Source organism: Apium graveolens, chromosome 2, assembly GCF_009905375.1.
Source record: "Apium graveolens cultivar Ventura chromosome 2, ASM990537v1, whole genome shotgun sequence".
NCBI lineage: Eukaryota > Viridiplantae > Streptophyta > Magnoliopsida > Apiales > Apiaceae > Apium > Apium graveolens.
The window spans coordinates 255,227,262-255,239,899 of NC_133648.1; the positions used below are offsets into that span (position 1 = coordinate 255,227,262).

A 12,638-nucleotide genomic window follows, 5' to 3' on the forward strand; every position below is an offset into this window, starting at 1 on the left:
ACCCTAGCTAGAATAATAGATCTGTAAGGTAGTACTTTAGGATGATTAGATTCGATTCAATTGAAAGCTTAGAGAGAGAGAGTGTGAGAGGAGAGAGTGACGGAGAAAGCTTAGGATGGTTAGACACTGAAATTTTGACTTGTTAGCCGCTTCTCCAAAAGTTTTAAGCTTATTTTAGCCGCTTATTTTAGCACGCCTGATGATAGCCCAACATTGCTAATTTCACTTTATTTTTATTTTTTTAATAAATTTTTAAGTTTAAATAATGTTCAAATTTTTTATTAATAAAAAAATATAATTACTATATAGTACAGTGTATAAAATTTAACAAAAAAATATATTTTATCAATCTTAGCTAATATTAATGTTATTGCATAGTTATATTATCAAAATAAATTACTTTTGAAATCAAATAATTATATATATTTAATTATTTGTAAAATGTTATCTTTTTATCCATTAACACCCTATTGTAACATAAGTTTCCACATGTTACCGTATGTAACACTTTAAAACTATAGTAACATGTTACAAAGGCTATGGTAACATCAAAAATATTACGTTGCGGTAGGCTAAGATGAGCATAGCTAAGGTAACATAATTTTGTAACACGCATGATTAATCCATTGCGATAGGCCATCTACGGCGTAGTGGCTTCTTACAACAGACATGTCCAATCAGAACTTTCAAGCAATCTTGCTATCTTACAAAATAGATGTTAAAGAATAACATCAGAAAATTGTCAATGAAGCTGAACAAGATGGAAAATGTAGATGCTTGGTTAGACAAAGACTTCAGTATAGAGATGGATGAGGTTTTGGCTAGGTTTAGAGAGGAGTATATAACTATCTTGGGAAGCAATTCCAAAACTCTCAGTCCCCAGAAAGTTTATGATCCTGTTACAGAGGTCTACAAGGCACAACTTAAAGCTTTTCACATTATTGGTAAAGCATTGCAACAGACTCTAAACAGTCATCAAGACATAATTAGAAGATTGGTGAAAGACAAGCTGGATGACCTTGTGCCAACTCAAATAGAAATCAAGAACAAATTTCAGAAATTTGTTGACCAAATGGCAAGGTTTGAAATGTCCAGCAAGGAGAAACGCATCAAGCAACTGAAGCAATCTTTTGTAGCTTTGCATGAAGTTTTCCAGAATCACATTACAAGTAATAGTGACACAAGGGTCAAACTGGATCAACTTCATCAAGCTAGATATGAACCATCTTCTCTTTTAATGCAAGGGATCAAGGAGACAGTTCAAGCTACTTTTGGTGCTCCTATCTCTTCAAATTCCCAACAACCTCCTTCTACATCAACAAATCTCCAAATACAATCTCTACAACAACAAGTTTCAACTCTCTAAGCCTCTAATAACTCACTCACAGCTCATGTCAATGCTCTCACTTCTCTAGTGCAGAGTTAACAGAATGACATCAGGAACCTGGTAGACTCCCACAAACATCTTCAAATGCAGAATTCCGTTTTTTGAGAGCTATCATTGGTGCCTTGAATGTTCCTTTACCTGCTCTTCCTGAAGCTGTGAGGCCAGAAATTCCAAATCCACTACTCCTTCCTGCCAACAAGATTAAGGGGGGATAGAAGCTAGGATTCAACAGTCTAAGGAAGCTAGCAAATCTTCACAATCTCATGAGGCTGGAAAATCTACTACTCACTCTGGTCAAAGTTCTATGCAATTAATACTCTATCAATATGTTGGTAAAGACATGCTCCAGAAAGCTGCAGGAGGACCCTGTCAAGATAAGGAGTTCAATGAGCTACTAGCAGTTCTAAGAGTCTCCTGGCCAACAACTACATCACTTATAAGAGATCTTTCACAACAACATCAATTTCTTAAGAGTGGTACTCCCTCCGTCCCACTGGATTCTTTACATACTTTTGCCTCATGCTTGACACGCACTTTAAGGCTACTATAAAATATAGTTCTATAATTTTTTTTAGAATTTTCTTTTTTTTTTGTATAAAAGTTTAAACATTATATTTTTATTTAAAAAAGAAAAATATTTAAAATTATTTAGCGAACTATATTTTACGGGAGCCTTAAAATGCGTGTCGATCCCCCATCCGCCAATATAAACAACCCACCGGGACGGAGGGAGTAATAGTAAAGGTTGAAAACTTTTTGGAGAAGAGGATAGTAGCCAATGTCAATGACTGTGGTTTAGACAGATGTCTACAGATGTCTCTTTCAAATCTTCAAAGTATGAGAGCATCTAAGTAGGATGTAATAATTGAAAGAGTTAATCGTGTAATTCGAGAGGACACCCAATTGCTCAAAGAACTCAAGAAAGCTCAGATAGCTGCTTTTTCTAAAGCCTATCTATATCCAAGCAAGGGGGTGGCCTACATTTGTCCACAAACTAAACAGTGCAAATACTTCACAGTACCCAAAAACTGTGTAAGGGGAAATACAAGATTAATTGTGACATTGGAAACTGATCTAAAGAGGAAGAACTTCAAAACAGCTGAAGATGAGATGATTAGGATGCTGGAAAGATACCTAAAAAATGCTGAGATCATGTTGCCAACTAAACAGTTCAACATAATAGATGACAAGGATGATGATGAGCAGAAGAATAATGAGCAAAACCTGTTGTGCAAGACATGCATGTACAATAACAAGACTAAGTCATATTGACAACCCTAAATAAGTTATTTGGTAATCTATATTTGCATTGTGTTTTGTAACACCTAAGTCTGTAAAAATGTAAATAGACTAGACTGGAGTATTTTTCTGCAAACAGTCTCAAGCCTAAGAATAAGCTCCGAAAGAAGATCATGAAGATCATGCCTCAGAGAAAGTATGAAGAAGCTTGGAGTTGAATAAATCTATTTTGTGAAAAACATTCTAAGTCAAGAAGTCTACAAGTCACATATTTTGTGTTATAGAGAAGTCATTCGAGAACTCCAGAATGACTTATCGAGAATTCAAGAAAAGCTACTAGAGAACTTAGAGATATCGACAAGCCAAATTGAAGACATAAATAATGGAGATATCGACAAGTCATTTCTTCACTAGAGAACTCTGAGTTATCGACAAGTTAAAATATCACTAGAGACCTCTGAGTTATCGATAAGCCAATTTTTCACTAGAGAACTCAGAGATATCGATAAGCAAATTTGTCACTAGAGAACTTAGAGATATCAATAAGCCAAAGTGAAAACACGAAGATGAGAGATCTCGACAAGACAAATTCTCTTATAGAGAACTCAGAGACTTCGATAATTCAAAACATTTATAGAGTGATGAGAGATCTCGATAAGCCAATATACTTATTGAGATGTCAAGTTCTCTATTTACCAAACTGCAGACCAGTTAAATATCCAAGATTATCAATCAACAAACAATCCAATCAGTTGGATTGACAAGTCTACAAAAGCAGCTTGAAGAGCACAAGATCAAAGGCCAAGATTAACTGACAAAGTAAAGTCACAGGCATGCAAGATTAACAAAGATACACTAAGCCATAAATAGAAAGATTTGGTTATCCAAAAATAGGGTTTAGTACATGCTACTGCATACTGTGTAATAACCAGTGTTTACTGTTCTATAAAGTAAATATTGGATGCTTTGTGTTAGATGCAACAATTTAGATCAGAAATCTTGTATTCTCTCAAGAAAGAAGCTAAGCTCTTTATCAACAAAGAGCCTAAACTTTTTTTAGTAAAACATTCTTAATTTTAATATAAAATTAATTGAGTTTTGAAAGATCTATGTTCACTATTTTTATCTGTTTAAATTCAGTACTAACACATTTCACTACAAGGTTTTAATTTACATTGTTCAACACCATAAACACTTCAAGAAAGCAGAAAAACACATTCACCCCACCCCCCCTGTGTGTGATTCATTATCTAACAAGTGGTATCAGAGAAAAATCTAAAAGTAAATAGATTCAAGATCTTGGAAGAATAAATACACAGAAAATCAGTAGTATCAAAATCCCTACTTTTGATAAGACTAACTACACTCTATGGAAGAAGAAAATGTTGCTTTTTATCAGGATGGCCAATTTATTATACATTCAGATTCTCAAGAATGGGCCTTTCACTCCTACGATAAGAGTTGAGGAATCTACAGATGGAGACATGGTCATTCCAGCTCATTATGCTCCTAAAGATCCTTCAAAATACACTGAGCCTGAGAAATAAAAAGTCTCCCTAAACAGTGGCTTGCAGTTGATCTTGATAGAGTCACTTGACAATATAATGTACAATAACATTGTCAAATATGACACTGCTAAACAGATCTGGGAGAAGATATAAATACTTTGTGAAAGAACAGAGGAAGTTCGGTCAAATCAAAGAAGGATATTGATTTCACAGTATGAGGGTTTCATGGCTAAGCCAAAGGAAAGCATTACTGATGTGTTTGAAAGGTTTAACAAGCTGATTAATGACTTGTAGCTACATGATTAATATTATAAAGCTGAAAAAATGAACCTGAAGTTTTTGCTCACACTCCCTGACTATTTGGAACAGAAAATTTCAGTAATTAGAGAAGGGAGAGACTTGAGCAGATTGACTTTGGAAGTTCTATATGGAATTTTAAAAATATATGAATTGGAAATGATTTAAAGGAAATCATTAAGAGCTTGTCAAGGGTATGTTGTAGATAATTCAAGTGCTCTTATTATTAATGAAATCCAGATCTCTAATGATGAGCCAAATTCCAAACTCCAAATATCTCAACTAGTGAGCAAAGAAACAATGTTTCACAGGATCAAGTCATACCGGAATTAGAAGAAGATGAGTTCTACACCCTGGATGAACTCGATGAGCTAGATCAGTCAATGGCCTATATGGCAAGAAAGTTCCCTAATATTAGAGTAAAGAAGCCAAGATTCTTTAAGGGAAAAGGACAATCTTTCAACAAAGACAGCCGCTGGAAAGGAAAAGGGAAGCACACACCTGATAGCAAAAATGGCTACAAAATTGGATCTGTTGACAGATGAAAAATAAGATGATATAACTGTGATGAGCTAGGCCATTTTGCTATAGAATGCAGGAAACCCAAGAAAGCAAAGAAAGTCAAAGCTTATCTTGAACTGGAAGCAAAGTATGAAGCTCTTCTGAAGAAATAACAAAGCACAGCCTATATTACAGAGGGAAATAGTTGGGATGATTCTGAAAATGATGAAGATGAGGAAATTGGAAATTATGCATTTATGGCCTTGGAGCAAGGAGAGTCGTATTCATCAAAAACACATGTACCAACTTTTACCACCATTAATTTAAATGTGAGTCAATATAAGGAAACTGTTGAAAAGATGAGCACGGAAATATTTCACATTCATACAAGTATGGTTGCTGCTATTGAAGAGGTTAGTAGACTGACAAAGATAAATGAGAAACTTGAAAATGAGAAACAAGAAAATGAGTTGTTGCTCGTAGAGTTTGAAGCTGTGAAACAAGAAAATGTATATTTGAAGAACAAGCTCAAGTGTGCAAATGAGATTGAAGCAGTGTTAAGGGAGAAGCTAGAAAAGAATGAAGTCAAGTTGAAATCTTTCAGGAATACATCTGAGTTTGTTGGACAATACCATGAGAAGAACAAGCCTTGTGCAAATATTGTTATGGTCTTGATTATGATGCTTTGAACAACAAAAAGGAAGCTGTAGGTGAAAAAGGGAAAGTAAATTAAAATGAAGATGTTCCAGCTATGCTGAAAAAGGTTGGTTCACCTATGTTCAGAGTATGTGAAGTAGATTTCAGTGAAGAAGAGTTGATCATAAAGCAAGAAATTGCTGATGAAGACAATGAGAAGAAGAATGCAGAAATAACTCTAACTTCAAAAGCTAAAAAGAAACCCATGGTCAACCAAGATTCCAAGGCACCTGTCAGAGAAATGAAAACTGAAGATGCAAGAAAGAAGAAGAAGAATAGAAATGGGAAGATTGGGATAAACAAGAGCAACAATCTTGCTTATATTGCAGATGCTCCAAGGAATAAATGTAAAAAGTGTGGCTCTGTGAATCACCTAACTTACCTTTGTAAAAGGATTGTTAGCAAGCCAATTGAAGGAGCCTGCAAGTATGATGAAGCCAAGGAAAATGATCCATATTCATTTTGTGATAAGTTTGACTGCATTCCATGTAACTTAAAAGTAATGAAAAGTTGCCACAAGCTGATAGTAGATCTCAAAAAAGTCAGTATTGGATCTACAACTCACTACGTGAAAAACTGGAATAGACATCGGTTATTAGCCGATGTAAAAAAAATCCTGACCGATGTCTTCATCGGTGTAGAGAAAGGTCCCCCCTTTGACATCGGTTTTTAGCCGATGTAAAATATAGCTTTCCATATCGTTTTTTGACAATAAACTGATGTCCTTTATCTTATATAAGTACCTAATAACATTTTAATTTTACAAACTAAGAGATTATAATCAATTTAAAGATATCACACACAGTGTGATTATAACCTCTTACATCAGTTTTTTTCTAAAAAATGATGTTTATTAAGACTATTAACATCACCCTCGTTTAAAAACTGATGTTAAAGATTAACATAGACATCGGTTTTTAGCTGATGTCTATACTTTACAATGATTGTTCATTCAACCGATGTTAAAACACATTTTACACATCAGTTAGTAACCGATGTAAAAAGTATATAATTTTTCTTAAGGTCAAAGACATCGGTTTTGAACCTTTGTCTAAAGTATATAATTTATGTTAAAATCAAAGACATCGGTTCAAAACCGTTGTTTATTTGATTTAACATCAGTTTGGAATTGATTTGCCTGATGTTATTGAGTTGTATATACATCAGTTTTGGGTACAAAAGAACACAATATGCCTGTTGTTTTTTATTAGCATAGACATCGGTTTTTACATTTTCAGTGATGTGTATTATTCACATATTCAACTAGCCAAAACTTACCAATCGCAAACCAATCACAAACCAAACCAATCGCAAACCAAAACTATCAAAACTGAAATTGACTAATCGCAAACCAAAACTGAAATACTAAAAGCTTTTTAGCTATATATCAAGCACCAAACAAGCACGAAAATGCAACAAAAGTTATATAATAACTTGCAAATCATCCAACAAAAGTTATAACAATCATTTAAACAAGTCAGACCGAATATCCAAAATTCATGATCTGCCATAACTAGTCTAATTACGCAAGTCATTTCCAGCAAAGCGTGGTACTAGCATGGTAGCAGACTACTTAAGCAGATTACAAGACCAACCAAACGAACGAATGACCAACTAGATGACAGTGTACTGATCAAACTAAATATTGTTCCCTGGTAACATGAAAACTAAACAAACTCTTGGACATATTGAAGAGTCTCGAATCGCACTTCATCAAGTTCCTCCCTTGTATAGCACTTTCAAGTCTTAGCTGCCCACTGTGAAATTTACAGAGTGCAAAAACAACAAATTAACATACTATACTATAAATATAAATATGCCCTGATAAATGTACATTTATTCTAGGTGTTTGCAGATTGCGCTAAATGTACATTTATTACCTTGGTAATGAATTTCATTTCTTTATTTATCGAATATGTCTTTCATGTAACGCATGACAACGTACCCATACTCGTATCCACCCGGTTGTTTCGGGGATCCCTAATCCAACAAAAAGTTAACAATCAATCAATCCCAAAAAAGAAAGAATTTACAAAAAACCATAGTACAGTCAAATGTGCATAAATGAATACTTACGCTAAGGTTCGTAATATTGGGGTTTTTGTTTACCTATAGGATCATCAGAGCAGCATGAGCCAAGCATGCTACCGTTATTATACTACACATTGATATAAAATATTATCACTAATCCTCCTATTATCTTGGATGATTCGCAACGCAATGAATCAAGTTATGTGACCTGATGCGGCTACAAAGCTTTCCAAAGCAGAGTTTTTGTCTTCAATGTCCCTAAATTTAGCTCTCCTCCTATGGCCTGCAGTTGATTATAGATAATTAAGATACAAAAGGAAGCAATCTGAGTTATAGACCAGTTTCTCTAAATCATTATACCTGGTAATATCCATTCAAAATCAAACTGCGTTAACTTCTTGACACTCTGAATCTGTGCCAGAACTGCCACACGCACAAAAAAAATACAAGTTAGAACATAAATTGGACTACATATACTTCACCAGCTGTACTACTGAACCTTTTTTTGTTCATGCAGTGTAGAACATTTTTCTTTGTTCACTCTCTAATGAACAAGTGACTAAACAAGAACAAGTTGAAAATCATTTATCAACAGATCTTGTAGGCAAAAAAACAACAACAGAATAATAATTATAAACTGATTCCAAGTCTGGTACTTGAAAACCAATTGTATATCTCTGAAATGCATAGTCTAGATTCATCCATTGTGATATGATCCCCAACAAAAAGTACCTTAAGTGACTTGTGTAATAAGCAGACTGATCCCTGCCACAAAAATAAAAATAAAATTGAGTGATGCAACACTCAACTATAACATTTTTAACCAAGTAAAGAAGTAACAAACTAACAAATGGACTGTTTCCTTTAAACTGACGAGTGATGATCCAGGATATAATAAAGAGAACCTAACCTAGAAACCTTTAAAGATGAGGATATAAGATTCAATTTTAACAAACTCCTACATGCTTCTAGCAATTATAGGACATAGATCATATTAACTGGATTGCGGGTCAGTCCATTGATAACATAAATTAATGGTACACTAATTACTAAATTTGCTGAAGGAACATCTTTACCCACTTTTATGTGGCCCAGAGTGTGTATAAACTCAAGATCATCAGCAAGCTTCCATGGCCCATTCCCCTCTAGCTTACACTCTACTTCAGCAGTAGAAGCATCTACCTTCAGAAAAAAATATAGTACGAATTATAAATTAAAATTACAGAAATGATTATGCAGAGAAGAGTTCCAGTTATGCCCTGAAGAATTTACAAATATTTCTTTTAGATTTGTTCCAAGGAAAATGATCGACAAATCTACAGAGTGAATGAGAATACATGTGAATGGACATTTAACTGAGAACAATATTATTTTAACATTTGATTGACAAGTCGAACTGAGGTGGCGGTGTTTAAAATGTGGGACAACTGAATCACCTTAAACTACCAGGTAATCTGTTCATCTCTCATTTTGAACGGGCAGGAAAACTATGTGATGATGGCCAAGATTTAAAAATTCAAACTTTCCCAATAAACTTCAGCTAAGAGGGATGATATTGATACACTGATGTTGGAAGAAGCTGTTAATAGAATCGTTTAAATAAACAATGTTCTAAAAAAAGAGAAATTAAGCAAGCAGGTTAAGGTATTGCTGCAACGTGGATATTTTTCCTTGAAGGCTAAATGAAAGGAAATTGTTTACACAAGATCTTATCTTCTACTAGGTAGAAGTAGGTTTTCCTTTTTGATATAAACCTGCAATGTACTTGGTCCTGTCGAGTGCTTTAATATATATAGAGACCTTAGGTGTGTAGTAAAAATATCTTAGTAGACGCAATATGGAAATGAGGAAATCAAGTAAAGTAGAATTAAAAATACCAATTTTTGGAAAAATACTTCTTCTGAGTGGATAATTCTGTCACATCCTAGCCTTTTTGACCACTTCATATGATCTGCAATATCATCCCTGATCACAAAAGAAACAATAATCATTTACCAAAGGAAATTTGCAAAGCTCTGTATTATAAGTGTTATGGCAATTAGTACCTGTGCGTAAGAAATATGTAACGAGCTCCACCCATCATTTCAAATCTACGGGCCAGTTTATCTATATATTTAGGACTGCAAGACCCGTGATGGTCATACAATTCAAGTAGAACAATCAAAACTTAGTGCAAGACAATAATAAAAACAACTTCTCACCACTAAACTTCTTCATTTCCATGATATTTTAATTTTTGATGTATTAAATAGTAGAATGGATGGAGAAACCTTTTTGATAAATTAAACTATACATTGTACTTGTCCACAAGAATATTCCTTTCAGGATGGACAATGAAGTACGAAGCAGCCCCAAATGACTTCTCAGAATGATAACCACAATGATATATACCCTAAAACAAGTCACTGAATTTTGCTCAGTTAAAAAATCATTAAACAATTGAAAAAATTTTAGTCTTTAAATTAGACGTTAAATAATAGAAAGTAATAAAAATATGGTTCTGTTATGAAACATAAAAGAAAGTTCAGTTATAACTTACAAGCCCACTATCCATGATAGGTACACTATTAAGCAAAGAAAGTGTTATAGTTGGAACGACACACTCTTCTAAAAACATTTACAGGTTTCGAGCAAGATACTGAGTTCAGAATCTTCGTTTCAAGCTTCGACCCCTTATTATGGCATCATTAAGCACTATGATCAACTACAAAGAAAACAGTACACACACAGAGGCCCGGGGGAGAGGGGGAGCTAGTATGAACTCTTAAAGATTTGTTAAAGATTTAACAAATTATGATAAACCTATCATACCATATACAATTACATCGCGTTTCACTAATTTTATACCTTTTTTTAACGAATACCTAAATTACAATTACGACTAGTTCTCCTCAAAATCATTAACATCTCTTCTGTATTTCACTAATTTTATACTTTTTTTAACAAATATCTAATTAAGCTTGTGAACTTGTTCTCAAGCTCATACACAACTGCTTTCCATAAATTGCACAGTTTATATAAATAAAAAAAATTGTAAAGCCCCATATCAGCATAAACAGACAATCAAAACAGAAAGAGGATTACTAAAATACATACACATTTTAAAACATACAATCAAAAAAGAAAGAGGATTACAATCATTTTAAATAACATTAGCATAAATATATCAACAAAGCCCCATTTCACACAAGTAAAAACAATGCATACACATTAATTCACAAAGGTACACAAATTCAGTAATAATCTGACTATAAGACACACACACCAATCAAAAGTCCCAAAAAATCAAATTTAATTGAAAATACACTTACAAATTAGGGTTCGATTTCGGTGAAACAGAGCTCGATTTGTGTAAACTTGCTTGATTCGGGTTGTATGAACACTTCTCAGGGCTGCATGTCAACCTTCTTGCTTGATCTGTAATTAGAGGGTTTAACTTTGTTTTAGGGCTTGTAACGGGTAGAGGTGAAAGAGAGGGGAGAGTGATAGTTGAGAGGTGAGAGACGGAGACGGAGATGGAGAGAGAGAGAGAGAGAGAGAGAGATAGTATAACCGACTCGTGTATATTCTTTTATTTTTATTATATTTAAAGTGTAATAAAGGTTTAAATAATTAAATCAAATGTGTGTAATGGTTTTGGCAACAGTTATTGATTTTTATTTAACTATTTGTGATCTGTTGATATGTGGGATTGAATTGTGTGATTTATTAGTGAGTCATACGATTTTATCTCGCTTGTAAAACTGATTTTGTTGCAATTTTAATTCCATAAATACTTGGATTGTTTCTAAAATTGGTTTTATAATTTTATAATGCTAATAATTATTTTTAGGACTTTATAAAATTGAGAAATCAATATTCTATTAATTAATTATTTTTAAATGATTTTCTGAGTATAAGTATTGGTAAAATCCATATTTAATTCAGGAAATATTCAAAAATCATGAAACTTATATTTTATTAAGTCCGTATTATTCTGAGAATTTTAAAATTATTTTAGAATTTTTCGGGATTCGTATCACCCGCGCGTCGTTTCGTTATTCGTCAAAAAGCGGGTACAAAGTGCACCTTAAAAATTATTTTAAAAATTTTGAAATTTATGTTTTTGTAAACTTCGGGATATTTATGACCTTTTGAAATTATTTTCGAAATTTTCTGAAATTACTTTTCGTAAAACCAGGTTCGTTAATTTTAATTCCGGGACAAACCGAGTCATGAAACCCTTGTATACATATCCTATATTATACGTGTTGATTTTTTAAAGCAGGGGGACACGTGTGTTTTGGTTGGTGCGGCAGCTGTCAAACAAAAGAATAAAACAACCCCACCCCCTTTTCTTTCACCCCTGTGCTCGGCTGTTTCTTCTTCCATCTTGGTCTCTATCGCGTTTCTTCGCGATTTCTCTGCTCCATTTGCTCCTGCTCTTCCCTGTTCTTTTGTCCTTGTTGCTTCATAGCTCGATTGCCGCCGCTGTGAAATTATTCCAGTGAGCTTGGTGGTCATGTTGCTTATTTGTATGTATATATATATATAGATGTGTATGTGCATGTGTGTGTGTTGTGATTGTGTGTGCGTTGTGGCTGTGTGTGTGTGTGTGTTTTAACAGTGGTGTGAGTTGGGGCGGCGCGTGGCCACGTGCCTCCTTGTCCCTGTTCTGTGTTTCTATTGGATTGTCCTTTTGGGTTGTCCTTTGGGTTGTTTTGGGCTTGCAGTTGCGCCGGATGTTTTTCGGGCCTTTTTTGTTGGGCCTGTTTGTGCAGTTTGGTTTGGTGACTGGAAATTGAATTTTTATTTTCTGTACTGCAGGAAATTATTGATTAATATTCGTGAAATAAAGTTTTGCTGCGGTAAAAATAATGTTAATCGGCGTAATTTATTTGAGAACCCGTATTATATTGGGCGCCAATTAATTGTGCCGCCGTTGACGATGAACTTCGGTGAGTCAACGGTGGACGGTGATGACGATGTTCTGAGTCCTA

At 34.1% G+C, this 12,638-nt stretch overlaps 1 protein-coding gene across 1 annotated transcript; it reads right to left on the reverse strand.

The window, feature by feature from the left end:
- Positions 1-1,436: 1,436 nt before the first annotated feature.
- LOC141700134 (uncharacterized) lies at positions 1,437-12,162 on the reverse strand. The gene is made up of 9 exons (XM_074503921.1): positions 11,983-12,162; positions 9,960-10,051; positions 9,705-9,779; positions 9,555-9,624; positions 8,740-8,841; positions 8,316-8,424; positions 8,020-8,082; positions 7,868-7,942; positions 1,437-1,576 (listed from the first exon to the last, which is right to left on the reverse strand). Exons 1-9 carry the CDS (start codon positions 12,160-12,162, stop codon positions 1,437-1,439), a joined length of 906 nt encoding a protein of 301 aa, XP_074360022.1.
- Between the last annotated feature and the right edge of the window lie 476 nt (positions 12,163-12,638).

What these genes read in the sequence shown, in the direction of transcription:
- LOC141700134 (XM_074503921.1), bottom strand. Translation starts at nt 12,162, where the DNA reads ATGACCACCAAGCTCACTGGAATAATTTCACAGCGGCGGCAATCGAGC. An exon ending in GTGAAAGAAAAGGGGGTGGG is followed by an intron (nt 10,052 to 11,982) that starts GTTGTTTTATTC and finishes GACTTGTTTTAG; the next exon opens with GGTATATATCATTGTGGTTA. An exon ending in ACACTCTGGGCCACATAAAA is followed by an intron (nt 8,425 to 8,739) that starts GTGGGTAAAGAT and finishes TTTTTGTGGCAG; the next exon opens with GGATCAGTCTGCTTATTACA.